The 25,850-nt window shown below is 48.9% G+C and overlaps 1 protein-coding gene across 2 annotated transcripts; it reads right to left on the minus strand.

The window, feature by feature from the left end:
• Window positions 1-25,701, minus strand: LOC136621966 (mucolipin-3-like). 2 transcript variants are annotated; one of them, XM_066597871.1, is made up of 14 exons: window positions 25,538-25,701; window positions 20,930-21,159; window positions 19,400-19,567; window positions 18,484-18,637; window positions 16,570-16,654; window positions 16,396-16,492; window positions 14,992-15,091; window positions 12,416-12,528; window positions 10,474-10,623; window positions 8,267-8,368; window positions 6,731-6,853; window positions 6,446-6,652; window positions 4,032-4,162; window positions 1-1,169 (listed from the first exon to the last, which is right to left on the minus strand). In XM_066597871.1, the coding sequence occupies exons 2-14, from the start codon at window positions 21,155-21,157 to the stop codon at window positions 1,166-1,168; spliced, it is 1,662 nt and encodes a 553-aa protein (XP_066453968.1). In that variant the 5' UTR covers window positions 21,158-21,159; window positions 25,538-25,701; the 3' UTR covers window positions 1-1,165. The 2 variants fall into 2 exon arrangements, with proteins under 2 accessions (XP_066453968.1, XP_066453969.1); XM_066597872.1 differs by lacking the exon at window positions 25,538-25,701 and adding an exon at window positions 24,155-24,192.
• Window positions 25,702-25,850: the final 149 nt, after the last annotated feature.

Here is a 25,850-nt window from a genome sequence, read left to right on the forward strand (position 1 = left end):
TCGTTGTTCACGCCATGCGCCAAATTTATTCTGTGCTTTCAACACTTATCTTAACAGTTTTGTAAAATCTCAAGGAAAACTGGCGCGTAAAAGTCTTAAATTGTGCCAAATTTAAAGGGGTTTTCTGTTAGACAAGCTGGTGGCAATGAAATGGCATAAAATAAAGACGTAGCCATATATGCCTCCTTCCATGGCCTCCGATCCGGATGAGGACCACCGATCCCCGCTGCTCGGAACTGGGAAGTGGCGGATCAGGTGCTGTTCATTGTACATGTAACCACTCAGCCAATCACTGGCTTCCGTCGTGATACTGCCATGAATGGCGCATGACTGCTGAAGCCAGTCATTGGCTAAGTGGTCACATGCACATTGAACAGCACATTATTGCTGCAGCTTCGTCCAGGTTTAGAGTGGTGGGGGTCCGGTGCACTGGCCTGGACTGGAGACCACCAAACCGGGGAGCTTGGCTTATTTCTTTGTTTTATGCCATTTTTTTGCTTCCCAGAACACCCCTTTAAGACACGTGGCTTTTTTTTCTTTAAAAACACAAATGATTTGTACAGCTGCCCACCGGCCCTGAGGGGCAGAAGCCGAAGTGCCTAGCATGCCCAGCGAGTTGCACCACTTATGCCACATGCACCATTTCTGATCGATTTGGCGCCATTTGCGCCACTTTTGCTGACTCGTGCTTTATTCACTACTGATGGATCGCCCCCTTCTGCTGACTTTCTGAACAGCAGAGCGGGCTCGTAGGATCAGGGATGGGAGGATGAGTAATGCCGAACACTCGCCCTTTAGGTCACGGTGCGATGCTGTATACATGCTGACACATTTCTTCTTAATGGACTCGATGGGCTTTCAGGACGGCGTCCCGAGAGCGGATTATAGAGCGCACATAGAAAGGGACACGAAACAAAGTCTATGTACAGTAGTTGTGCAGTTAGATACAATCTATTGGTCCCTGGTATCTGCCACGTCAGGTTTGGGAGAGTCACTACGTCCCGCAGTTCCAGTACCGAGACCCTCCAGATGGTGAAAGAAGTAGAAGCGGCTTTTCTTCTTTGGACGCCCTTTAGGGTCAACAGTCCTGTGACTCTTCTGTGCTCGTATGCGGAGATCTTCTGCAGGGGCCGACGGACCACCAGCTTCACCTTCTGCATTACTTCTACCTGTACAGACAAAGCAGAAAGATATACACGCAATACAACCAATCCAGGACCGCCAGAGGCATATAAATGTCCTGAAGTGGGTATGTAGCGGGCTCGGGAGCCAAGTCCGTGCCGTACCGGGGGCGGTGATCAGCTGCAGTGAGAGTGAGCTGTGATCACAGCACTTAGCTATTTAGATACAGCCGTCAAAGCTGACCATGCATCTAGAATTATCCCTTCCCACGCTCCATTGGCACCGCCCCCTGCATCGCCATCAAGGAGTGCTGATGGGCTAGCATGGCAATACGGCGCCTACTAAAGACTCCCCAGGCTGCTACACCCAGATGTCTATCAAGCCCTGCTCAAAATCGCTATATATTGCAATAAAGAAGTATTACAGTATATAGTACAAGCAATCAAAGGATCGCAAATTCAATTTTCTTGTGAGGACTACATAAAAGTGAGCAAAACAAAAAAGATTGAACTTTTTTTAATTAAGTTTAAAAAAAAAAAAAAGTTTTTTCCCCATAAAATAAACAAAAAAAAAAAAAAAAAAACTCACATATTGGTAGCGCAGTGTACGTAAAAGTCCAAACTATTAAAATATCCCACTACTTATCGTGCTTGGTGGCAGCCGTAAGAAAAAAAAAAGTTTTTTTTTTTTTTTGCTATCCTTGTGCTCAAAAAAAATTTTTTTTTAATTAATAAGTGATAAAAAAACGAAAAAAAAAAAACAGTCCTCGCACGGCTCAAAGGACGAAAAAAATCAGAATTTACAGGACTGGAGACAGAAAGCGATTTTTAAGAAAAAAAAGGTTTATCTACTTTATAAAAATATTAAAAAGCACAAAAGTTCATGTGTCCCTCGTGCTGCGAACGCTGTAAAAGCTAAACCCACCAAAAATGGAGCAATTGCATTTTTATTTTTTTTCATTTCTCCCCCCTTAAAATTTTTTTAAAGTTTTTCATACATTATATGGTACAATTAGGAAAATACAATTTGCTCCACAAAAAAAAACAAAAAAACCCTCATGCGGCTAGGTCAATGGAAAAATGAGAAAAAAAAACTCTGGCTCCTCATAGATGAGAATGGAAAAAAAAACAGAATTTAAAAAAATGAGAAATTTTTGGGTTAGTGATTAAGTTTGCCCCCCGGGATAGATGGTACATGTATGATTAATGCTGGTGCGACAGCTTGGGCCTCCATTGATCAACAGAACACGCAACCCAATTCAGCTCTATGAAGGGAGTGATAATGGGCCAGTGTGACCGACGCTCTATTCACCTCTGCTAGTAATTATTAGGAAGTTATAGTACCAGTGTTTCTGGTGGCGCACATACAGCTCTGCTACATGCACGTCACACACACACACACACACACACACACACACACACACAGCTCTGCTACATGCACGTCAGGCACATCACAAACACACAGCTCTGCTACATGCACGCCACGCACAACTCTGCTACATACATTCTTCATACAACAGGGATGAAAAGCAGCACACCAGAGTCCTGAACACACTGATCACCCCCTGGACTCCTTCCACACAGGTGACTGATCACATGACGGTGACATCATGACAGGTCCTGTAAGCACACTGCTGCTGTAGGTGTTCATTAGTATTCCATCCCCTACAAATACTAACGAACACCTAGCCGGACATCAGCCTTGTGCTTACAGGACCTTAGATGACATCACAGTCATGTGATCGGGGGTGGAGCATGTAACTCACTAGGGATGAAGGACCTTTGATGTCATCACCATCATGTGGTCAGGGGCAAAGCATGTAACTCACTCACTCTTTCTCCGGCCTGATCATCCGGAGTGAGTTACATACTCCTCCCCTAATCACATGACGGTGATGTCATCACAGGTCCTTCATCCATAGCTTATCCTGAGTGAGTAATGCATCCCCTACAAACCCCCACAGCCTCACTTGCTATGGAATAGGACCTGTGATGACATCACCATCATTTGATCAGAGGCGGAGCATGTAACTCACTCACGGATGGACAAGTGGTCATTATCAATTAATGGACTGGCTGAGTTAACTAAGCGTTGCGCTCAGCTACCCCTCTACAAGTGGATGGAGATGCGGTCTTGCATGTACATTATCACTCGATTCGAATGCAAATTCTCCCTGCAGTCTCATCCCCCCCCCCATACTCCCTGCAGTCAGAGACCCCTCCTCCCCTCGCATACCCGTGCAGTCAGACCCTCCCTCCAGCATACTCCCTGCAGTCAGACCCCCCGACCCCGCATACTCCCTGCAGTCAGATCCCCCCAACCTCCGCATACTCCCTGCAGTCAGACCCCTCCACCCCCGCATACTCCCTGCAGTCAGACCCCCCAACCCCCTGCATACTCCCTGCAGTCAGATCCCCCAACCCCCTGCATACTCCCTGCAGTCAGATCCCCCAACCCCCTGCATACTCCCTGCAGTCAGATCCCCCAACCCCCGCATACTCCCTGCAGTCAGACCCCCTCCACCGCCGCATACTCCCTGCAGTCAGACCCCCCGACCCCCGCATACTCCCTGCAGTCAGACCTCCCGACCCCCGCATACTCCCTGCAGTCAGACCCCTCCACCCCCGCATACTCCCTGCAGTCAGAGTCCCCCCCCCCCCCCCCCCCACATAACACTACACTGACCCATCTCTGCCTTTGGTGACTGTCAAATCAACCGTCCAAGGATCCCTCGTTGTTAAAAATTCTCGGTTAGACCCTTTGCTCTAATATAAGACGACCCGTCATAAGGACAATCCGAGGAATTGCGCATAGTAAAGAATCAGGCCGCCGCCTTCTCTCTGCCATAGACAACGGAGCACATTAACCTGACCTCATCACAACAGCCTTTATGGGTAGTGACCACTGACCGTTCACAGCAGCACAGCAGCGATGCAGACATGCCCTCCACCTCTCTGTAACGGCCGGAGGTTGGTAAATCCTTACACTCCGATACAAAAGTATGAAGCTCAGACTCCGGAAAACCGTCTTTTTGGTAGTTCTGAGGAAGAGAAAAAATAAAATCTCACCAGTCATGTTTATTTTATAGCAGTATATTATGCTACAAGGCGTACTGTCAGGGGTCGCCGGGGTTGCAACGGTGACCCGGCCCATGCGCTTGAGGGGGCCCAGAGGCCGTCCTCCGCCATATACAAATACACATTCAGGTCGCACTGTCGGCGGCCACGTGATTATTGTGGTCCGGCCGACAGCACGAGCCAGAGACGAGCAGAGAGGAGGAGAATGGAGGAGGAAGGATTTGTAGAGACGCAGACACAGACGCACGGCAAGGAATGGAGCAGGGATGATGATGTCATCTCCCTGCTTCTTCCCTCCTGCTGACACCATGTACAGCTGCTCTTCTCACACAGAGAAGTGGTCGGGGTCTCTATCTGCTTGCTTACTTACCTGCCTCATATCCATCTCATATCTCTCGCTCTCTTTTTTTCTGCAGGGCAAGCTATATTATTGGTACCCTTTCGATGCACACATGATGACTTTTTGATCACGTTTTATTTTTATTGGAGGTGACCAAATTAAAAAAAAAAAATTAGCAATTTTGCTGCGGAACATTTTTTGATGGCCTCCACCGTGCAGAATAGATAATGTTATACTTAATAAATTGGACTTTTACGAATGCAGCTACACTAATTATATTTTTCCCATTTTTTGATGCAATGACTGCGGTAAGACCTCGTGAACTTTAGATGATTTTTTTAAATTTTTCTCATAAAAAAAATCTTTATTACGGTAATCTATTTTTTTTTTCAATTTGCAGGTCCGATCCCGGCATGACTCAGGTAGCCGGCTCAAGGTTAAATCAGCTTTCCATCCTTCCAAGGTTGGTAAAATGAGTACCCAGCTTGCTGGGGAGGGGGGGGGGGTAATAAATAATTTACCTGAGAGTGCTGCGGAATATGTTGGTAAGATGGCGCAATACAAATAGCAAATCCCTCCCCCCTTTTCTTTTTTTTAGACCCCATAAAGGATTTGAACTGGCAAGCAACTGATCACATGTACAATATAGTGCAATATGTCAGTATATTGCACTCTTACAGGCATCCTTTGAAGCCCTGCCATAGGGCACAGGCATGGCTTACTAGGGAGACCTCCATGGTGGGCCTGGGGACCATTAGAGGGCCCAATGCTACCATGGTAACTGAAGAGCTCCTACCGATGTCATCGTGGGAGCCGCCTCCCTCTGTCAGGTCATTTAAATGCCACTGTCAGTTCTATCAACAGCATAATGGATGATAACATTGTCAAAAGATGCACCAAGTTTATCTAAACTTAGACACCTAACTTCAGAGAGGCTCAAAAAGTGTTTGAACCACATGATAGATTTGGTGCAAGGCTTCCATGCCAGTTTTGGGGCACACTTAAAGGGGTTTTCCTATGACTTTAAACTGCTTCACATCCACTCTGCCCTTTCCGGTTGTGACTTGTGACTACTACAGTCAACCAATGGCTATAGAAGGTCACTTCTGTGGTCAGTGATTGGCTGCAGCAGTCACATGTCCTCGTCAGCAGTAACCAGTAAGGACAGAGTGGTTATGAAGCAATTTTAAGTTGTGGAAAAACCCCTTTAGGCGCCATAAAATGTGGACATTTCCTTTAAGAAATGTAACATAAAGGCTACTGATCTTAAAGGGTATTTCAGGAGATTTTTTATTAACGACCTATCTTAGGATAGATCATGCCTAATCCGATTGGTGCGAGACCTTGAATGGGATCAAACTTGCAGTACCTTTCATGGCCACCGCACGATGTACGGAGCTGTGTTAGTTTCGATGCATAGTGGCTCCTGCAAACAGTTGATGCGTGGTGATGTCAGGTGTTACCTACCCTAAATACAGACCATCAATACAAACTCCCGGAATACCCTTTTAATGTAGAGGGTTGATCCCGGGATTGTCTGAGGCCATTAAGGGGCCAAAAATACATTTTTCGCACTTAACCCTTTGCAATCCAATTTTGGATTCAGAGTTTCCTAGGGGGCTTTCTCTTTCTGCCATTATACAATGGTGCGATCTGCTGACTAGAGTCAGTACTGTAGTATGGGACATGCTGGAGAGGCCCCCGACAACAGGGCGGCCGGCAATATACAGTAAGAATACCCTGCTGGACTTCTTCCGACATCAGAGCTGCACAGGTTTCAATCAGAATGTAGGAAGACGTCAGATAGTGGATTGGAAAGGGTTAATAGCAAATTAGACTTCACCATTCAAGACTGTTTTTTCTGTCCTCCTCTGGATAAACTAGACCATTATAGTAAATGACCCACCTTAATGGTCTCGTAGGTGTCAGTGATGAGGGCAATGAAGAGACTGAGGACCATGTAGATGAAGAGGCTGATGAAGGAGTAGAGATAAACCCGGCTGAACAACCAGACCAGGTAACTCTTCTGTTGCATGATGGAGAACGTTGTGAACATGTCGTCTCCGTTAATGAGGGAGAAGAGGCACTCGGACACCATGTTCAGGGACCGGAACTGAGGAAGAAGAGGCGCACGGGTTACCGGAGAGCCGTGTGTGAGGGATGGCCGAAGGCTGGCATGTTGGTACATTACCTTGGTGTGATACGGCCCCAGGACGATCCAACCACAGAAGCAGTAGCCCAGATAGATCATGGCGGCGCAGCAACAGAACCGAATCACGTTAGGAAGCGCCGCCCTGAGCGTCAGGATCAGAATCTGCAGAACATCAAAGGAAGAAAAAGCTTCCTAAACATAAGAGCTGACAACCAAATACGAGCATTCAGAAGTAATATGAAGAGCTTGAAAGGGACTATGGAGAAGTAGCAAATGTTAAAGGGGTTCTCTCACTTCTAGCTATTGATGACCTATCCTCAAGATAGGTCATCAATAACACATAGGCAGTGGTCCGCTGCCCGGGTGTCTTTGTATACTGCTGCAGGAAACAGCCGACACCGTACATTGTGCAGTGGCCTGGATTGGTACTGCAATCCCATATATTTCAATAGGACTCAGCTTGCAGTACCAACCCTAGCCACTGCACACTGTACGGCGCTGTCTACTTCCTGCAGCAAAACAGTTCAGTATGCAAAAAACACCAGCGCGGGGCACATCTGGTCCTTGGAGGTCCTGGGTGGTGGATCCCTTCTTATCTGCTTTTGATGACTAGAAGTGGGAGAACCCCTTTAACATGTTAACTACAGGGTACTACAATGCTGTAACGTTTAGTTATCACGATGCACCACTCATGTAAATGATTGCTACAAGTGTATCAAGATAGAAGGTTATTCCCCATCAGCAGGATAGCTTTCTGATTGGTGGAGTCTTAGTGGTTGGAACCCCACTGATCCCAAGAATGGGGGTCACAAGAGACCCCGCATGAATGGAGCGGTGGTAACCTATGTACACAGCTGCTCCATTCATTTCAATGGGAGTATCAGAGATTACTCCTGAACTCCGCAATCAACGACGCATGCATTGAAATGACTGTTGCAGAACTGCGCACGTGCGACTGCCGCTCCATTCACGAAGAAACCTTCTAGACCGTAGTTCGTGGAATCAGGGGGGGTCCCAACGGTCGGGCCTGCGGACTTTCTATCTTGGCACCACCCCTTTAAAGGGTCTTATATCTGGGGACAAAAAGGGCCGACCTCAGCCCAAGAGATCCTCCGCTGATCTTTGCTTCTGGTTGCAGCGAGCCAGCGACCATGACTGCTGCAGCGGTCACACGTCCCTCCGTCAGGACGCCATTGCTCTGCGGCCACAAGTAAAGATCAGTGTTGGACCAGGTCCCACCACGAGTACGGCTTCTACTTACTTATTTTACAGTCTGCTGAGCGGCTCTGAACATTTTTCATCCCCAGATAACCCCTTCAAGGAGGTGTAGGAAATTAGGAAAACATGGCTGCCATTTTTCAAAAACAGCACCACCCTTGTCCATGGCAGTGTACGGTATTGCAGCTCTGGCCTTATTCCTCCCCCAGTAACATGTTCTCTATTGGCAAGGAATATTGACGCTATGCAGCAGCAGATTGTCGGAGGAGACCCGCCGCGCCCGTAGACCATGTGACATCACTCTGCCATGTGACATCACTCTGCCATGTGACATCGAGTCGAAGAATCAGCTCTTACATTGTATTTCTGGAAAAATCCTAAATAGCGAATGACGCCGAGCCAGACCAACATGGTGGACGTTCCCAGGAGGATACTGCAGACGTCGTAACTGGTCAGACTCTGTTGGAGAGAGATTTCCTTGTTACTTTGCTGCACAGATCTTCATTTGTCAGTAATGTAGGACTGAGGATCAGACGACACGGGGCTTGTTCAGAGTCTGTAACCATAGAGATGCATAGCTCTGCACAGGCGCTGCAGACACTAATTGATATATAAGCTGTTGCACATTTTAGAGGATGTTATTCACTAAGTATTTGCTTCCCAAAAATCTATTTGCCCTGAAAACTTGTCTTATGGCCCATTTACACTGAAAGATAATCGCTCAAACGACAGTTTGAGTGACAGCTTTGAGCGATCATCTTTGCATAACTCTAAGTAGCTAATTAGCTACTTAAGAGTTAATGCAGGCGGAGCGTGATACTGCCGCGATAGCTCCGAGAACAAAGCAGCTGTTTTGTATATGCAAACAGCTACATTGTTCTCGAGGCTTTCAGCTGGTCTCCTGCTGAGAACTGCCAGCGGGATACCAGCTGAAAGAATGCCATCAGCGCCACCTGCTGAGAAAATCAGTGTGCGGCGCTGATCACAGTCATTGGTGATTTCTAGCTTGCTACAAATCACCAATGAACAAATAGTGCACGATGGTTGCGCGTTTAGACTCGAAGGAGAACAAAAGGATTGGGTGTTGAACTTCATTGTATCTGATCTTTCACCTGACTGTTGGGGACAGCTGTAAGGCCCCCATAACATGTTGCAGTCCGATCTTCCCGAAATCTTTGGGTTTGGACAATCCTTCTGTAATGTGTATGGGGGTCGTTAGTCATTGTGAGCTTCGAGTCTCCTAAGACACGTAACTCCTGAGCAGATGGTCTCTAGTGAAGAGCATGAAGAAGACCATAATCTGCTGCAGACTGGGGTGGAAAACGCCTAAAACAACCGACCCTCCGTCTAATATTGGGTCACAGAACAGCAGAGGGCGGGACGGTAAGATGATGGAGCAGCTGGTACAAGGAGATCATTTGGGTAATGGACACTCTGTGTGGCTCATCGAGCCGGTGATGCGGGGAGATGGGACAATGATGGCTAATAGCGCGGTGCTAATGCCAGTCATTAACTGTAACTGAGTGACTGGATGTAAGGACAACATGTACAAGATGCGCTGCCCAGACGGCGCGGTCACACCACTACCGATCAACAGGGAAAACACCGTCAGCAATTATCCAAGGACATTTCCACGAAAATACACTTTTTTTTTTAGGTCCAATTACAGGAAAATCGGCCCAGATGCACAATGGTGATAAGACTCAATGGTATGTTTTGCTCCAACCTGAAAAGCACTAAGAAGGTCGTTACATGCGCTCCGTTGGACCCATCGGGCTTCCTATAGAAGGACTTTACTTAAAGGGATCTGTCTAGTGTTATATTCCCTTTAAGGAAAATGTATGGCCTTTATTATTTTTAACTAATTATAACCAGATTGTGAAGAATTGAACATTTTTCTAATATGTTTTTATTTTCTGATTATAGATTTTTTTTGTGGCCATCTTGCCTGAGCTACAGTTAAAAATATGCATTACAGCAGCCTAATGGGTCATAAGTATAATTGACAGGAGGGGGCCCGTTGTGAGCATGCTCTGCGATTGATCTGTGCAGAGAGGAGGAAGAGGTGAGCTGTGACTGTTGCCTACGAAATTCTATGGGAGAGTGTTGTGGCCATGCCCTAAGAAGGGAGGGGGGGAGGTGAGCGGTGGCTGTTGCCTATGGAATTCTATGTGAGAGTGTTGTAGGCATTCCCTAAGAAGGGAGGGGGAGGAGGTGAGCTGTGAACATCACCTATAGAATTCTACGGAGAGTGTGGTGAGCATCTGTGATCTGTGCAGGGAGGAGGAAGAACAGAGGTGACTATCACCTGAAGACTAAGTGAGAGTGTTGTGGGTGTGATATTTTGCTGGTTGCTTTGGACCTATTTGCTATAAGACCGCCGCAGCTTTCCTCCGCCGTCCGGCATCAGTCGGTCACGATATGTTAGTCGTGAAAACATCTTGTTTAGAGTCATAGAAATAAAGCTCATGGTGTAACGGAGACGCTGCGCAGTAATACAGGAGGCTCACAAGCCCTTCCATCCTACACATCTTCATCAGCGTACAGTTTATACTGACACTCACCTTCGCCTGGATCTCCATCTTCAGAATGGAGCCGACGATGGACAGGATATCGCTGACAATGATTAAGATGTACCAGCCGTTCACAAACTCCATCTGGTCTGACCAGGGCACTGGCTTAGAGAACCGATGTTGGACGAAGTTTACATATTCCTTAGGGTTATTAATAGGGAAAAAATGTTAAAGGGGTATTCCCAAAATATAAAGGGTCTAATCAGCGGAGGTCCAAAGCTGGGACCCCCAACAATCATGAGGAACAGACAATACAGCTTTATGTATACTACTCCATTTATATAATAGACTAGTGATTTTTTGGAAGTTATAGTACCAGTTTTTCTGGTGGCGCATTGCTCCAACACAGCTGTGCTACATGGTACATCCATTATGATCCCCACACATCACACACACACAGCTCTACTACATCCATCCTGACCCCCACAACATCACACACACAGCTCTACTACATCCATCCTGATTTCCACACATTGCACACACAGCTCTGTTACATCCATCCTGATTGCCACACATAGCACGAACAGCACATTACACATGCAGCTCTACAACATGCATCCTGATTCCCACACATTAAACACACAGCACATTACACATACAGCTCTACAACATGCATCCTGATTCCCACACATTAAACACACAGCACATTACACATACAGCTCTACTACATGCATGCTGACACCACACATCACACACACAGCTCTACTACATCCATCCTGACCCCCACAACATCACACACAGCTCTACTACATCCATCCTGATTCCCACACATTGCACACACAGCTCTGTTACATCCATCCTGATTGCCACACATAGCACGAACAGCACATTACACATGCAGCTCTACAACATGCATCCTGATTCCCACACATTAAACACACAGCACATTACACACACAGCTCTACTACATGCATGCTGACACCACACATTACACACACAGCTCTACTACATGCATCCTGACCTCACACATCACACACGCAACCTGTGGTACATCTAAGCCGATTTCCAGACATCACCAGCTCAGCAGACTCCTGCATACAGTGATCAGTCACTGGTCATTTGATCCCTGACTCCACCCACACAGGTCCTGGTAGCTGCTGTCGGCTTATCTAGTATACAGTACTTTCTACCAAACTGCAGAATGGCTCCTGCCACAGCAGTGACGTCACCGCAGGTCCTTCAGCCCACCAGATCCATGTGGTGGCAGTAGGTCGGTGTCTTCTGTCAGGACTGCTGAGTTGTATCTGACATAATAACGGCTTTGTTGTATTCTCATTTTGTTATTGTTGTCCTCCCCTTCCAAGAGCCCTAACTGTGTTGTTTTTCGGTTGGTCAGGCTCTGTGTTTTATATATGTTGTAGGAACTGCGATGACGTCACTAGGGGGCGGAACATGAGAAGCACCCACACACAAACATACATACTTATGGACAAGTGGTCATCAGTAGTTGGATGGCTGACCGTTGTACAGAACAAGCACGGCTACCTTTTGTGTCCCCCCATTTCGTCATAGAGTGTAAGCTCTTGTGTCCCCCCCTTTCATCAGAGTGTAAGCTCTTGTGTCCCCCCATTTTCTCAGACGGTAAGCTCGTCCCACCCCCTCTCCCCCATTTCTTTATAGATTATAAGCTCGCCAGCAGGATCCTCACCCCTTTCGTTCAAATTGTTAGTTCACTACTGTATATTATGTCCCCTTTTGTCTGTTCACGTTTCCTCTGATTTGTCAAGTATGTTGATGCTATAGAAATAAACTAAATATAAAATATTTTTGGTCACTTGCAATTCCATTCTTTACCACATCCTTGGAAGGTTATTACCATAAACAACAATGAAACAGCGCCCCCAGTATATACATCAATATACTGGGAGACCATTGTGTACTTGGAATAGACACTGGTAAAGTGGTAAATGACCGGCGGCTACTGAAGTCTTACCCTCTGCAGGTGAATGCCTCGAACCACGGACCGTATACAGAGACTTATGGAAGAGATGCAGGTCAGGATGACGACCGCATCGAAGATCATCATGTAGTGCGTGTTCTTCTGTACTATGGAGAATGACAAACACAAATCATTACAAGAGGGTATGTAATGGAAGTGACCGAATCGTACTGGAAAGTCCTGCATGTTGTGGCTCCAGATGGGACTGGATACGGCCGTGATCCTCGCGCCAGTTTTGTGGGGTTGCGAGACGCATAAAATATAATGGAAATCCAACCCATTAATTACAATGGCTGTATCTGCAGGGGCCAATGTGCAGGGGCCAATCCTCTGACAGCGTGCGCTATATGTTTAGGGATCTTGCCCAGTAATGGGATCACAATATAAGTCGCACGCAGATACAGATGCGTTTTTCACGTGAGTACGATTTTTAACCCTTTCCAATCCACTGTCTGACGTCTGAAGACATTATGATTTAAGGCTGTACAGCTCCGATGTTGGAAGACATCCGTCCGGGTTCTTTTACTGTATATTGCCAGCCTCTCTGCTGTCGGAGCCTATCCAACCTGTCACCTCATGCAGTACTGGCTTTAGCCAGCAGATAGCGCCATTGTATTACAGCAGAAAAAGAGTAAGCCCCCTAGGAAAACCAGGAGACAAATTGGATTGGAAAGGGTTAATTGAAGCAATATGTGATTTTCACGCCCGGCGATCGGCTTTTCTCACAAGACGCTCCGCACTCTCACAGACATCTGTATGTATACCAGTGTGATATTTACACATGATCAGAGTGTCTCAGACCGATATCACGCTTGTCCGTGTAAAGTACGGCCGAAAGGTGCGTTTACTCCGGCGATTTCCTCGCGCACTTACTGTACATTGCGAGAGTCACAGGAAAACTACCCATCATCTTAAAGGGGACTTTTTACAGGTGAAGGATATAAAAATCGCAGCACCTGTTTCCGGTTTTCTAACTGCTCATTCCTCCCAAATGGGAGCAAAAAAAACCCAAAACATATAAACAAAAAAACCAAACGGTCGAGCTTGCGTGTATGCGGGTGCCGTGCAACGTGTTTTTGCTCCCATGGGGAACATTGTAAGTTTTTCACACGCATGGAAATCACAAGTGCGCTGATGAGATGAGCTTTTCTCGTAAAATGCATCGCACTCGCATAAACCAATCGCGGGTTGGCCGCTGCGATATCGGACGGATTGTGCTTGTCGGACAGACATGGCACTCGCCCGTGTAAATGCACCCTAATAGAGGTATGTAATGCTGAGCGGTAACAGCGGAGCCGATGTGACTCCGGAGGTCGTATATTAGGGGATGATCATTTCTCATCACGCGGTCACATGATCTCTTATACAGATGTACTCAGCCGCTATATAAAGTACTGATTCTATATCCTGGTTGAGCCGTGTAGGGATGTCTAATCTACAGAGAAACACTACCACATACAGTGCGCGGCCCCTTTATTAGACCCCATCTATAAGCGTCGGTCCTTCTTTGGTCTTCAAAACTGCAGCAATTGATCCTGGTGTAGATCCCACGAAATGATGAAATCGTTCTGCAGAAATACCGGCCCCTGCGGACAGGAAGCTTCTTGTAGTTGCTGCAGATTAGATGGCGGTGCTGACATGTTCTGACCGGCTGACAGGAAGGGGTCATCGATTCATGCTGCTTGTGCTAATTCTGACCTCTCATCAGCAACAGCAATCTGGATCCATCTGACCAGGAGATGTTTCTCCGCTGCTCAGTGATACAAGTTTTGCGCTCTTTTGCCCGCTGGAGTCTTTCTGCTTCTCCTAAACACAATGGTGCTGGAACTGGTCGTCTGCTGTTATACCATCCGTGCGGAGGAACGGCGAGTTGTGCGTCCGGACACGTTAGTTGGAGCTCCAGCGTTGTATTCAGCTGACTGTGCAGCCTGTTGGTCAGAACGATTCCTGACATCCTCCTCTGACCCCTTTCAGTGAGTTGTTTCCGCCCACAGGATCCCCTTTCACTGGATGTTTTCCTTGATCGCGCCATTCTCTGTATACTCTCCACACTGTTACATGAGAAACCCCCCATGGTTGGCGGTGAGACCCCAGCTAGTCCAGCACCGATGACCGGCCTCGTTGGAAGTCGCTCCGACTGCTGGATTTTCCCATTTGGTGTGGATTCACACTGAAACTGATCCGCGGAAAACTTGGCACGTGATTTTATGCCGCACTCCGGGGTCACGGGGGGGAATTACCATACAGGGGGCTCCAATCCTGAGACGGCCGGAGGTCTAATAAAGGGGCCAATCAGTGTATAACAGATTGGCACCGCATTCGCCAGTAGAGCTGCATGTGAGGTTCTCAGTAAGACAAACTAAGTAATCTTGTAGATGTGATACCTTTTATTGGCATCGGGCATAACAGGATCTATTAGTCTGATGACTCCCAGGTAGGTTGGAAAGCTCGCTGTAACATCAACTCTTTTTGTTAGCCATTACAAGTTATCATATCTACAAGATTACTTCCTGAGAACAATCATGGCTTCTACTGTCAGGTGATGGCAGTAATGCCCAGCTGGTACTTACTGGAGCCGGACACGTGCCAGTCTCTGCATTCCTGGATGCCAACATCGTTATCGAGACTTATTCTAATCCGTCCGCTGTGCGCTTTATTGTCGAATGTGATCTGCATGAGAGAAGGCAAAGAGGGTTCAATTAGTTCTTCTCACTGACTGATATGGATGACAGGCCCCCGGGAGGCGGAGGACGGGGGCCACAGATCAGCGACGTACTGCAGCTATTACATCCAGTAGGCCTCACCATAAGGCACAGATTCTGAAGAAGGGGTTCTGTGCTTGTAGAGAGTCAGTGAGTGATCGGTGCCGGTCGGAGAAGAATCCATCACACACAAGGGAATGGTAAGGGTTTAGGATGTTGGAAAAACACGGCTTCTTTACCAGAAACTTTCTTGTCCGTGGGTTGTGACTGCAGTACTAGACACGGCCCACGGACGAGAATGGCGCCACTTCTGTAATAAGACAGCCATGTTTCTCTAAACAGATACTACCCTTTAGGCTGGATTCACACGCAGCGTCTTGTAGGGTTTCTCACTTACACCTTCACAAGAGAAGGGATAAGTGTCTGATCAGCGAGGGTCTGATGGCTGAGACCCCTTGGGTTCACAAGAATGGGGGTCTAGTGCCCCTGTATGGATGCAGCGGCGGTTGAGTATGAGCACTGATGCTCCATCCATCTCTATGGGTCTGCCTAAGAAAGCCGGAGTACAGCGCCAATCTCTGGCATCACCACTGAGATGAATGGAGTGGCAGCGCTCACACCTGACCGCCGCTACATTCATATGGAGTAGACATGGAACTTTCATTCTTGTGATCGGTGAGGGTCCCAGTTTTCAGGCTCCCAAAAAGAATCAGATAAAAATCTTATCCCAGCCCTTTTTAAAAGGTTTTCCAGGACTAAACTATTGATAATCGGTCCTCCAGATAGATCATCAATGGTTTATTATCAACACTAGGGATCCCCGCCGATCAGCTGATTGATCAGCCGATCAGCTGATTGATCACCGCTGTCTCTTCAGTTCATACCAGGCACAGCACTGTACATTGTATAGTGGCAGTATCGGGTATTACAGTTCAATCCCATTCACTTGAATAGGACTGAGCTGCTTCCAGGCCATGTGATCAATGAATGTGATATTGCTGAACTGAGAAGAGGCTGCAGATCCCAGGCCCAAATTAAACCCATTTAATTTGAAAACCAGTGCATATAAGAGTTAATGTAAAATAGCGCCACCACCAGGAAAATTGCGTACTGCAGTGTAAATTAAAAAAAAAAAAAAAAATACAAGTCCTAGAAAATAAATGTGTTGGGAACATTAAAAATCCAGTTCACTAACGCAAATGTGAACTTGACCTTGCAAATGCCCGGCCTGCGGGACAGTACAGAGCGTCGTGGGGCGTCACACGTACTCACTGTCACTGTAAAGTCGTAGCAGTCGGGCAGCTCGTGGTGGCGGATGGTCTGTAGATTGATCGCCTTCAGCTTAAACATGATCTCCACCGAGATGAGCCTGGAGGAGTAAATAATTCACGTTAAAAGCTACGCGCCCCGAAGAAACCGAGATGCTCCTGCGAAACTGCGGCTCACCGATAAAAGTCCAGTGTCATGTTCCAGAACTTGTCATCCAGGGAGAGATCGCTTATCGGAGTCATCGGCTCCACCATGAAGCATTCTGTAGGGAGAGATGCTGATCAGCTCCGATAACCAGAACATCAACTTTCCGTTTCTCACCATCTGTAACATACCCACATCTCACGAGGACAGCCAGCACTGCTATATAGGGTGGCCGGGGCTTTAAGGGGAGGTCCGTGACTTACGCTATTGATAGTAGTTGAGCAGTGGGTCTGCCGCTCTTCGGGATCCCCACTGATCAGGTGTTCGCTATGCCCGCTGTTAGGGCTGTCAACATTGCAGGGCCCGGTTTGGTACTGCAGGCACAGGTGCCCTTGAATTCTATGGTTAAAGAGCTTGTAGTACCAATCCAAGCCGATGCAATATGGACCGTGCCATCCACTTTGTGGTAAAGCAGTACTGGAAGTGACCAAACTGCGTGAAAAAGAGGCCGCAAGTACTGCAGCCTAAGAGTAGGTAATGGACTAGGTTCACGATGAACGGTTATGTGATGGCATTAGGCCTGGTAGACATGGCCAAATATTATGTATAGTTAGTGGCCAGATGGCCAGGATTTATTTTTGTAATGTTTAATATACATTGTGAAGTGCTGTAAACCGCTGCTGTGATGGAGCTAAAACTGTCAGGCGCCAGATTCTGGTTTTAGGCCGCATGCACATGACACATCCGGATTTCCACCGTGGATGACCTGCGATTCATTGCGGAAAGGAATTTAAAATCCAAGTCTGCATGTGTGCACGAAATTGCGGAAGCTCATACTGTCCTATGGAGGACTTTAACAGCGGATCGTCCGTGCGAGTGACGATTGCGGATTCCGCAATTCAAATCCGCCTGTGTGTTACAGTGTTTTCCTGAGTGGCACCAACCATCCCGAGTGGAGAAGATGGCGGTTCTGAGTCGTGACCAATTCCCTATAGCCACAGCTTCCAGTGCTGTTTTGCTGCAGGGAGTAAAGCCCCATTTACATGCAAAGATGATCGCTCAAAATTTGTGCAAAAGATAGGATAATTGACAGTTTGAGCGATCATTTTGCACTAATGCCCATTAGCAGCTTATTAGCTTCAATTGCATGTAAATGAGCCTCCCTTCGCTGTATGCAGATAACAGCAGGTGGTCTGTTGTCTGCATACAGCTCCATTGTTCAAAGACGCAGTTGAGGCATTCTAAGCAGTCAGCTTACTTATCCATTGGATCTTAAGAAACATACAGTCAAAGGGAAGAGGAACCCGAAGGGAGATTTTGGCTATGGGTACATTTTTTTTGGAGGGAGTCTGTCAAAGGAAGTAGCCTCTGGTATGACCACGCCAGGTCAGACTGACCAAAAAAAAACACAACACATGGGGGGAAATTTATTAAGAGCGGCACTTCCTATTAGGGGAGTCCTGGACCTATTAGGGGAGTCCTGCCCCTACAGGTAGGCCCTCCCTGAGGTGATGGCGAGGGAGGAAAGTCACGGGGAACCACAATCTTTCCTCCCTCCATAGACAATTACAGTGAGATCGCACCAACATACAGCTCCCTACATCTCAGCTCCCCGGTTTCTGCGTTACATGATGGTAATGGAAAATCTAAAAAAATTAAAAGTAAATACAAGTCTTTGGGTCGTCGTCCTCTGAGGTCCGCTTATTAAATGCACTTGCTTATTGCCACACTTCTGGAAAAGATAAGCGACAACCAATATGGCTGCCAATGCAGCTTCCATATGGGTTGTCACCAGCGCATCCAGATGCTGTAATGGCAAATCCATCTGGCTGTGCAGGAAAGCAGACATCAAATCTTACGCTGCAGCAACACGGAGAAGGACGACGACCCGCGGACTGGTCTGTATTGCCGATTTTTTTTTACTTTAGGAGTAAATAATCCGGTTACCCGTCTCGATCTTGGGGTCGATATCAAATGTTTCATTTCCAGGAAAGATGCTCCCCTGTTTATAGAAGTACTTGCAGACGGTCATCCCGCGCTGCCCCCCGGCCGTCCGCTCGTAGGCGTGGTTCCCAACCGAGACGTTCCGGAGCTCCAGGTACTGCGGGGACAACATGTGATTACTGTTAAAGGTCGTCACTACAATATCGGATGAGAGGTGATAAATATGTACAGCCTGGAGGAGGGGTACCCTTATATCACCGTGTCGGGGGCTTCCAGTCATTGCCTTACAAAACCCAGGAGCCCCATACAAAGGTGAGCTAAGGATATCCCAACTGTGCCATAAAGCACCCATCACTTACACTGGCATGTATCCATGGCGATGCTTCCATGGGCAATTCCATCAGATAGGACAGAAACGATAGCGCTACGTGTGGCGCAATTCTTACTGCCAAGTCAACACAACGAAATCCCAGAAGACCCCATTATAATTCACTGAAGCCCATAAAGCATTGGTGGGATCCATTGTATGTCAGATCCTTGTACCTTCGACAGGCCCAAGACAACCAATATGGTGACCATTCCGGCTTTCACATGGGTCATCAGATCGCTAGCACGAATTTAATCACCTAGTGGACGAATTGCTGCAGTTCTATAGGCCCATAGGAGGTCCAACGGGCTACCAGATGGGGGTCTAATCAAGGGGCTGTTCAGTGTATAAAGCATATGCTACATATATCTGATCCGTGGGGTCTATGCTGGTCCCCAGGAGGGGCGGCCGCAGACACTGGGTTATTCATCTTGGGAGTCCCCGCTGAACAGACACCGAGTACCACAAACGTCTCAGGTCACATTAAGGGTCGGTGGTCGTATTTATTAATCTTACACCAACATCTTGGGCCACACGACCATGTGAACTCACCCGCTGAATGGTGAAGGTGATGTGATCGTAGACGTCCTCCTGGCGGTAGACGGCGTAGGTGTCGTCCCTCGCATCCTTGTAGTCCTTAAGGAACAGATGTTTGAAGGCCACCGTGTTCTCCTCCTTGAAGCTTACGACCATCTCGTTGCTGAGCCCGAAGAACACCAGCTAAAGGAGAGACGGGTGGACAACCAGGCGCGGCGGCATTACAACTACTGGCTTATTAAACAGCGGTTCCTCCTTCCCAACGTCTCGCTACACACTTTATTCGGGAAACCAGAGGGCGCGTCTTTTCATTACAAGCGAAGTGGAGGTTGGAGGACCCCAGCTCTGCGGATAGACATTCATGCTCTGGGGTGGGACTACTCCTTTAGGAGGTCTCCGCATGTAGCGGAAATACTGCGGATCTACTGCAGTGGGAAGTTCAGCGGCAAAAATTGCGGCATTGAGGATTTTGACTGGTAATGAGCTGCAGATTGGCAGCTGATCTGAAGCAGCGCCGCTCCTGCCACCTCTTGGTGCCCGACAGGTCGGTCCGGCGATAATCGTTCTTGTTCTTTCACACAGGAATGATCATCGCTCAGTGAATGGAGGCGGAATGGATCAGGATTGTTCCGGCCGCCTCCATTCCCAGTAAACAGGCAGTTGTTCGTAGATGACTGACTGCCTGTTCACACGGCCGATCGCTGTGTAGTTTTCTGCATATAGAAACTGAATGACAAAAGAGAAGTGAATGAATTCTCATTAGTTGTTCATCTCTTGAGCGATAATCGTTGTGTGTAAATGTGCCCATCTTTCACTTTTCTGCCGAACGCTGATTTTGTGTTTGGCATAAAATCCATCGTTCAGCAGAAGAGCTGATAAAGCAGGACCGCATGCTGTGTTCTCCACGAGGGGGGGGGGGGGGGGAGTGCTGATAACACTGTCTCAGCTGTCAGCCCCACAGCAGAACAAAGGGAATGTATTCAGAGAACAGACCACCCGCTGTTTCCTGGCTACAGCTCCCAGCGGCTCACAAGCATTCACAAGCTACTAATTGGCATTAGTACCAATTAGTAGTTTATGCAAAACGTTCGCTCAAAGGCCATCTTTTGAACGATCATCTTTGTGTGTAAAAGGGCCTTTTGAAGTACTTACCTCTCCGCAGGGATCCAGTGCTGGAGTTCTGCTTTGGTCCCGCTGTTTGCTTTGGCAGGGGCCGTCACAGGAAGTCAGGTGAGCGCTGTAGCCAATGAGAGGCTGCTTGTTCTCCTGGCATCGGTGCCCACATCCTGAGTGCCATGATGCCAGCAGTTCAGGAAGATGATGCCACATCCTCTCATTGGCTGCAGCACTCAGCTGAACTCCAGTGTCAAAACAAACCTGGGACCAGCCAGTGGCGGAGAGGTAAGTACTTCTCAGTGTGTTATTTTGATACAGATAGGCTTATTTAAAGGGATGTTGTCTGGGGAGCCTGCCAGCCCCTTTAATCTCTTTATAATGCCCTTTACTCTGTAAATGCGGGCAGACCCATGGGATGCCCGAGCTCACCTGGATGGTCACCAACGCGATTTTTAAGATCTGGATGCAAAGTTTCCACGGCTTACGGCCGCGAGCGCGGAACTTCTCACAGGGGTTCATGAAAAAGAACTTGAGCTTCCTCCTCAGCATGTCCTCCAGGAGGAGCTCCTCGGTGATGGAGCAGGTCTTGCTCAAGTAGGGGCTCTCATGGTCCTCCTGGGAGGGCGACGACTTCACCGTGATGTCCGGGTTCTCCATGACTGCAAGAGAAGACGACGAGCATTAGCGCAGCGCGGTTCCCAGGGCGGTCCGTAAATTCACCCTCAGCCCCCTTTTTCTTTTAGGACACATCATTTTTCTAAAATCATTTTGCCTTTTCTTCCCCATTTTCCCTCCCCATAGCCGTACGATTTCTTGTTCTTGTAGGACGACTTACATTTTTCAATGGTACCCCTGAAAAGCATCGGGGCGCAGCGTGCAACCCCAAAAGCTGCTGTTTTGGTGGATGTGCCAAAATGGAGACTTTTGGATGCCAGAATTCTTAAATAGTCCCCAATCTCTTCGTCCTGCGAGTCCGACAACTCTTGTACCACATGACAACTATTAAATGGGCCAATCATGTTACACCTGGCAGTGATGAGCCCTCCGGGGCGGCTGACGGCCTTTATAACCCTCATATGCCCAAACAGAGCCCATGCCAAGGGGTAACCTGCTGGCACAACCTCACAAGCCATCGTGTCCTTGAAGGGTTAATCCGCCCTCCGTTGTCCCCGGCTTCAATCATTAGGCTGAGAACACTATAATTATGTTCTAATAAAGACGGAAACAATGACGCTCTTGTACTTCTCTTTAAGACGCCTCCAGGTTTCTGCTGTGATCCGAGTGTCTTAAAGGGGTCATCGCATCTCGGGGTTTTACCCCGGCACCGGTGGTCCCTCCATTCACTCCAATAGGACGGCCAGAGACTGACGAGCGCCTGAACTCCAGCGGTCCCACTGCAGTGAATGGAGCGGTGGGGAGGTATGTGCGGCCATCGCTCTCAAAGCTCCAGGACGCGCCAGAGGCGATGTCTCAGGATTGGCTGGGGTCCCGGCGGTCAGACCCCCACCGATCCACAAGGTACCCCGCTCTCCTGCTGAGGTAGGGATGATCTAAGGCTCAGCTCACAGCGGCGTTCTGATCTCCTCCAGAAAATGGAAATAAGCGGATCCGGTAACAGTCCCATTGATTTCAATTGGGAAATAAACCCCTTCGATTCGCGCCCGCTCCGTTACGGCGCCACTTCTCAGACGGACAATATAGCGTAATCCTCGGCGCTCTCTCTTCCGCTCAGAAAAGAGACGCAGCGGCCGATTCCTCTTGTTTTTCCAACATTGGAGTAAATGGATAAGTGAGCAGATTAAACGGTTTCTGATTCTGGACATTTATTCCATTTAATGGATCCGTTTTTCTGACGTTCGCGCGTGCGGAGAATAACGGATCCGTCACAAGCAGATGAGAAACGGGCCAGAAAACGGTTTTCTGTGGGTTGTGACAAAACTGACATCACTCGGCCCTTCCTGCACTTTTTTTGCACGTGTGGTAAATGAATGGCGCACGGACGTGAAAAACCCGCACGAACGCAGCAGTAATACACGTCCTCCGCACATACGCAGCAGTAATACACGTCCCCCGCACACACGCAGCAGTAATACACGTCCCCCGCACACACGCAGCAGTAATACACGTCCCCCGCACATACGCAGCAGTAATACACGTCCCCCGCACATACGCAGCAGTAATACACGTCCCCCGCACATACGCAGCAGTAATACACGTCCCCCGCACATACGCAGCAGTAATACACGTCCCCCGCACATACGCAGCAGTAATACACGTCCCCCGCACATACGCACGCACGGTGTCGGTTCTTGTGGACAGACTGAAGCAACACGCGCAGCATGAATGAGCCCCGGGATCGCTTCCGTTTCTCATCCGCTTGTCTTCGTTTTCTAACAGATCCATCCCGATCCGATACGTAACGCCGATGCGAATGGAGCCAAATATCATGCATCAGTCTGGGAACCAAAGGGCTGCCCCATGATGGTTGCCCGTCTACGGAGTGCGTACACAACTCGCAGCGACAGCCGGAGGGGCGCAGCGCTCAGCAGCCGGACCGCCCATCTAAACTTCTGACATGTCGAAAGTTTTTAGAAACTTTAGTTAAACTTTAAGGTTGCAACCTGATGAACAGATCGGCCGTGCGACTTCTGAAACAAGGTGGCCAGAAGTGCGGCCGGGCTACACCGCTTCCGGAACTCCCATAGAAGTCGATGAGTGCAGCAAGCTATACTGGTTCTGCAGTCCCTATGTTACAGACGCCGCTCCGTTCGCTGGTTGTGCAACGCTGACCTCCATGTCATCCACAGATTAAAGGGTTAACTAAACTTTTGACATATGTCACATCACATCCGAAGTTTTGATCAGTGGCGGTCTGGGTGCCAAGACTCTCACCGATGGCTGCAAGGAGTGGGCAGAGTGCTGTGCCCGTCTATGGAGTCTGTACACAGCTGGCAGTGACAGCCGGACGGGCGCAGCACTCCGCTGAACAATTGTGACCGCCCGTTTCAGCGGTCAGCGGGGGGCTCAGCAGCCGGACCACCGACGATCAAAACTTCTGACATGGCAAAAGTTTAGTTAAACTTCAAAGCCTGCGACCTGATAGTGATCGGCACGTGTGTGACCTCCAGAAGGGGCATTCCCATCCCTGGCACGGTGCCCACTAGGGGCGAGCAGTGTGATTACAGAGCGGCATCACACGTCCCCCCGCTTCAGGACAGTTTGTTCCTTCTCCTCTGTAGGTGGGATTCAGGCTGAAGCAGCAAACAAAGTGCCCCATTGAATCCACTAGGCCACCCATTGATGCACAGGGTCTCCCAGGGGTTAGCAGTTCCCTGCAGGGGCTGGGGGGGGGGGGTGGGGGGGGGGTTGGCCTCTCATCATTACCCAACAGGACTTGTCCTCTCTATCCGCAGCATCTGATGGGTGGGGGTCCGACTGCTGAGACCCCCCATCGTCATCATAATTGGGGTCCCCAGTGTCCTTGGGTCGCTCAGGACCCCCATTCTCACGATGGGTGGGGGTCCCAACTCTAAGATCATCCCCAACCAAGGCGATTTTGCTGGACGGCCCCTCTAGGAAGCATTTACACAGACGATTTTCTGGGGCGCGTTTTGTGTGTTGCGAGACGGACGGACGCAGACCCCGTTACTTTACCCGTGAGCGGCGGCGGCGCGTCTATCTGATGGCGATTCTGCAGAAAACTCGTCCGTTATTCCCCACAGGTGACCTATGGGGAAAAAAAAAAAATGACGCAGCGACCGCCGTCCGCAGGGTTCGTGCGAGGGCCATTTTTATATGTTCCTATTAACATAACGCGATTTTCTTGCATCGCATTCGCAGGGTAATAAACACTGCATGCTTACCTGCGCCATTTCTGTCTGGGCTTCTCAGCCGGATCTCACGCTCGCCCGCGCGAATACGGCTTTAGGGCTAACTCTTCTTTTGTGATTCTGCAGCAAAATGCGCTCCAAATTGGGCAAAAAACGCCAACGACTCGGAGCGCCTGCATACCGGCGACATCGCCGCGACAAAAGTGCAAAAAAAAAAGGCAGTTTTGTTCAGGCAGCTTTTGCGCATCAGCGATGATTTTCCGCACATCGCTGCCGCTTGGGATTTTCTCGAGCGATAGACAATAGAAGTTAAAACCACATCGCACGAAAAGCGCAAGTTCGCACGTCGCGATAAAACGGAGGCGCCGCAGGGAAACACGGGCGAGGGGGGGCAGCAAAATACAGAAGAAGATCGTGCGGCGGCGATTCATCGCGGGACGGGAAACAACAGGTTCATAATCCTGCATTTTCGTGCGCAGTTTTACCGCCCGGTGACGGCGCCGTTACTGCAGATTTTGCTGTGAAGGCGTCGCGGCGGTTTCTGCACGGAATCAGTTAGCATTATAATACACTCCGTGCGTTCTAACCGCGATTCAGCCATGGAAAGTGCGCAACGTGTCGGCTCCACACGAATGCGCCCTGCGGCAGCTTCTACGGCCGGATTACCCTCAGCAGGGCGGATTCTCGCGGCGCTGCTCTCGCGCCGATCTCAGCAGATTTCACCTTTCGGATGACTTTAATCTGAAGGGGTTAAATCCGCTGCAGATCTGCGCCAAAATCCACACGACCCAGCGCCACGTGAACGCAGCCTAATACTCCATAACTACACCGCATCCCGGCCGCCATCTTCCTCACCGCGGTTGGTGGAATTGCACGCTGCGTTCCGACCGACTACGGAAGACGCGACGCCGATGGGGGTTTACTGCAAGAAGGACAATATAAATCTATAATCATCGACGATGGAAAAATACGTACCGCGCGCCGACGCGAGAACTGGGGATCATCTCAGTGACGCAGGAATGGCGCTAATCACTAACGAGCGGCTCGTCAGGTCGTGGCGGCGGATACAGAGGCCCCCGGCTATTATAGGTTTTTATCAGCAGTTAATATAGATATTGCAAATTTGCGCCATTCTCTCCAAAAACCACAAATACCCCCCAGATAACCCCCTGTGCCCCCAAGGGTAAGATGGGCAGAGGGCACTCACCTGCCAGGAGGAGGTACAGAGGATCCGCTACTCTCCCCCCTGTCTGGTACCAGCAGGCATCCCTGTGGCCCCCGGCTGCGGCTGGCAGGGTGATGCCGGGGCCCCGCGGTCTCCACAGTGCGGCGGCTCCTCTCGCTGCCCTCAGTGTCTCCTCTCTGCGCAGCCAGATACTTGGTCACGTGATCCGCGCTGCTGCAACCATGGATACACAAGGGGCGTGGCCCAGTATCCGCCGCGCAAAAATCCATTGGCTGATTTCGTTGTCCATCACTCGGCGGCTCTGCCCACTTGGCAGGCGGGGAGTCTATTGGTT

Source organism: Eleutherodactylus coqui, chromosome 3 (genome assembly GCF_035609145.1).
Source record: "Eleutherodactylus coqui strain aEleCoq1 chromosome 3, aEleCoq1.hap1, whole genome shotgun sequence".
Taxonomy (NCBI): domain Eukaryota; kingdom Metazoa; phylum Chordata; class Amphibia; order Anura; family Eleutherodactylidae; genus Eleutherodactylus; species Eleutherodactylus coqui.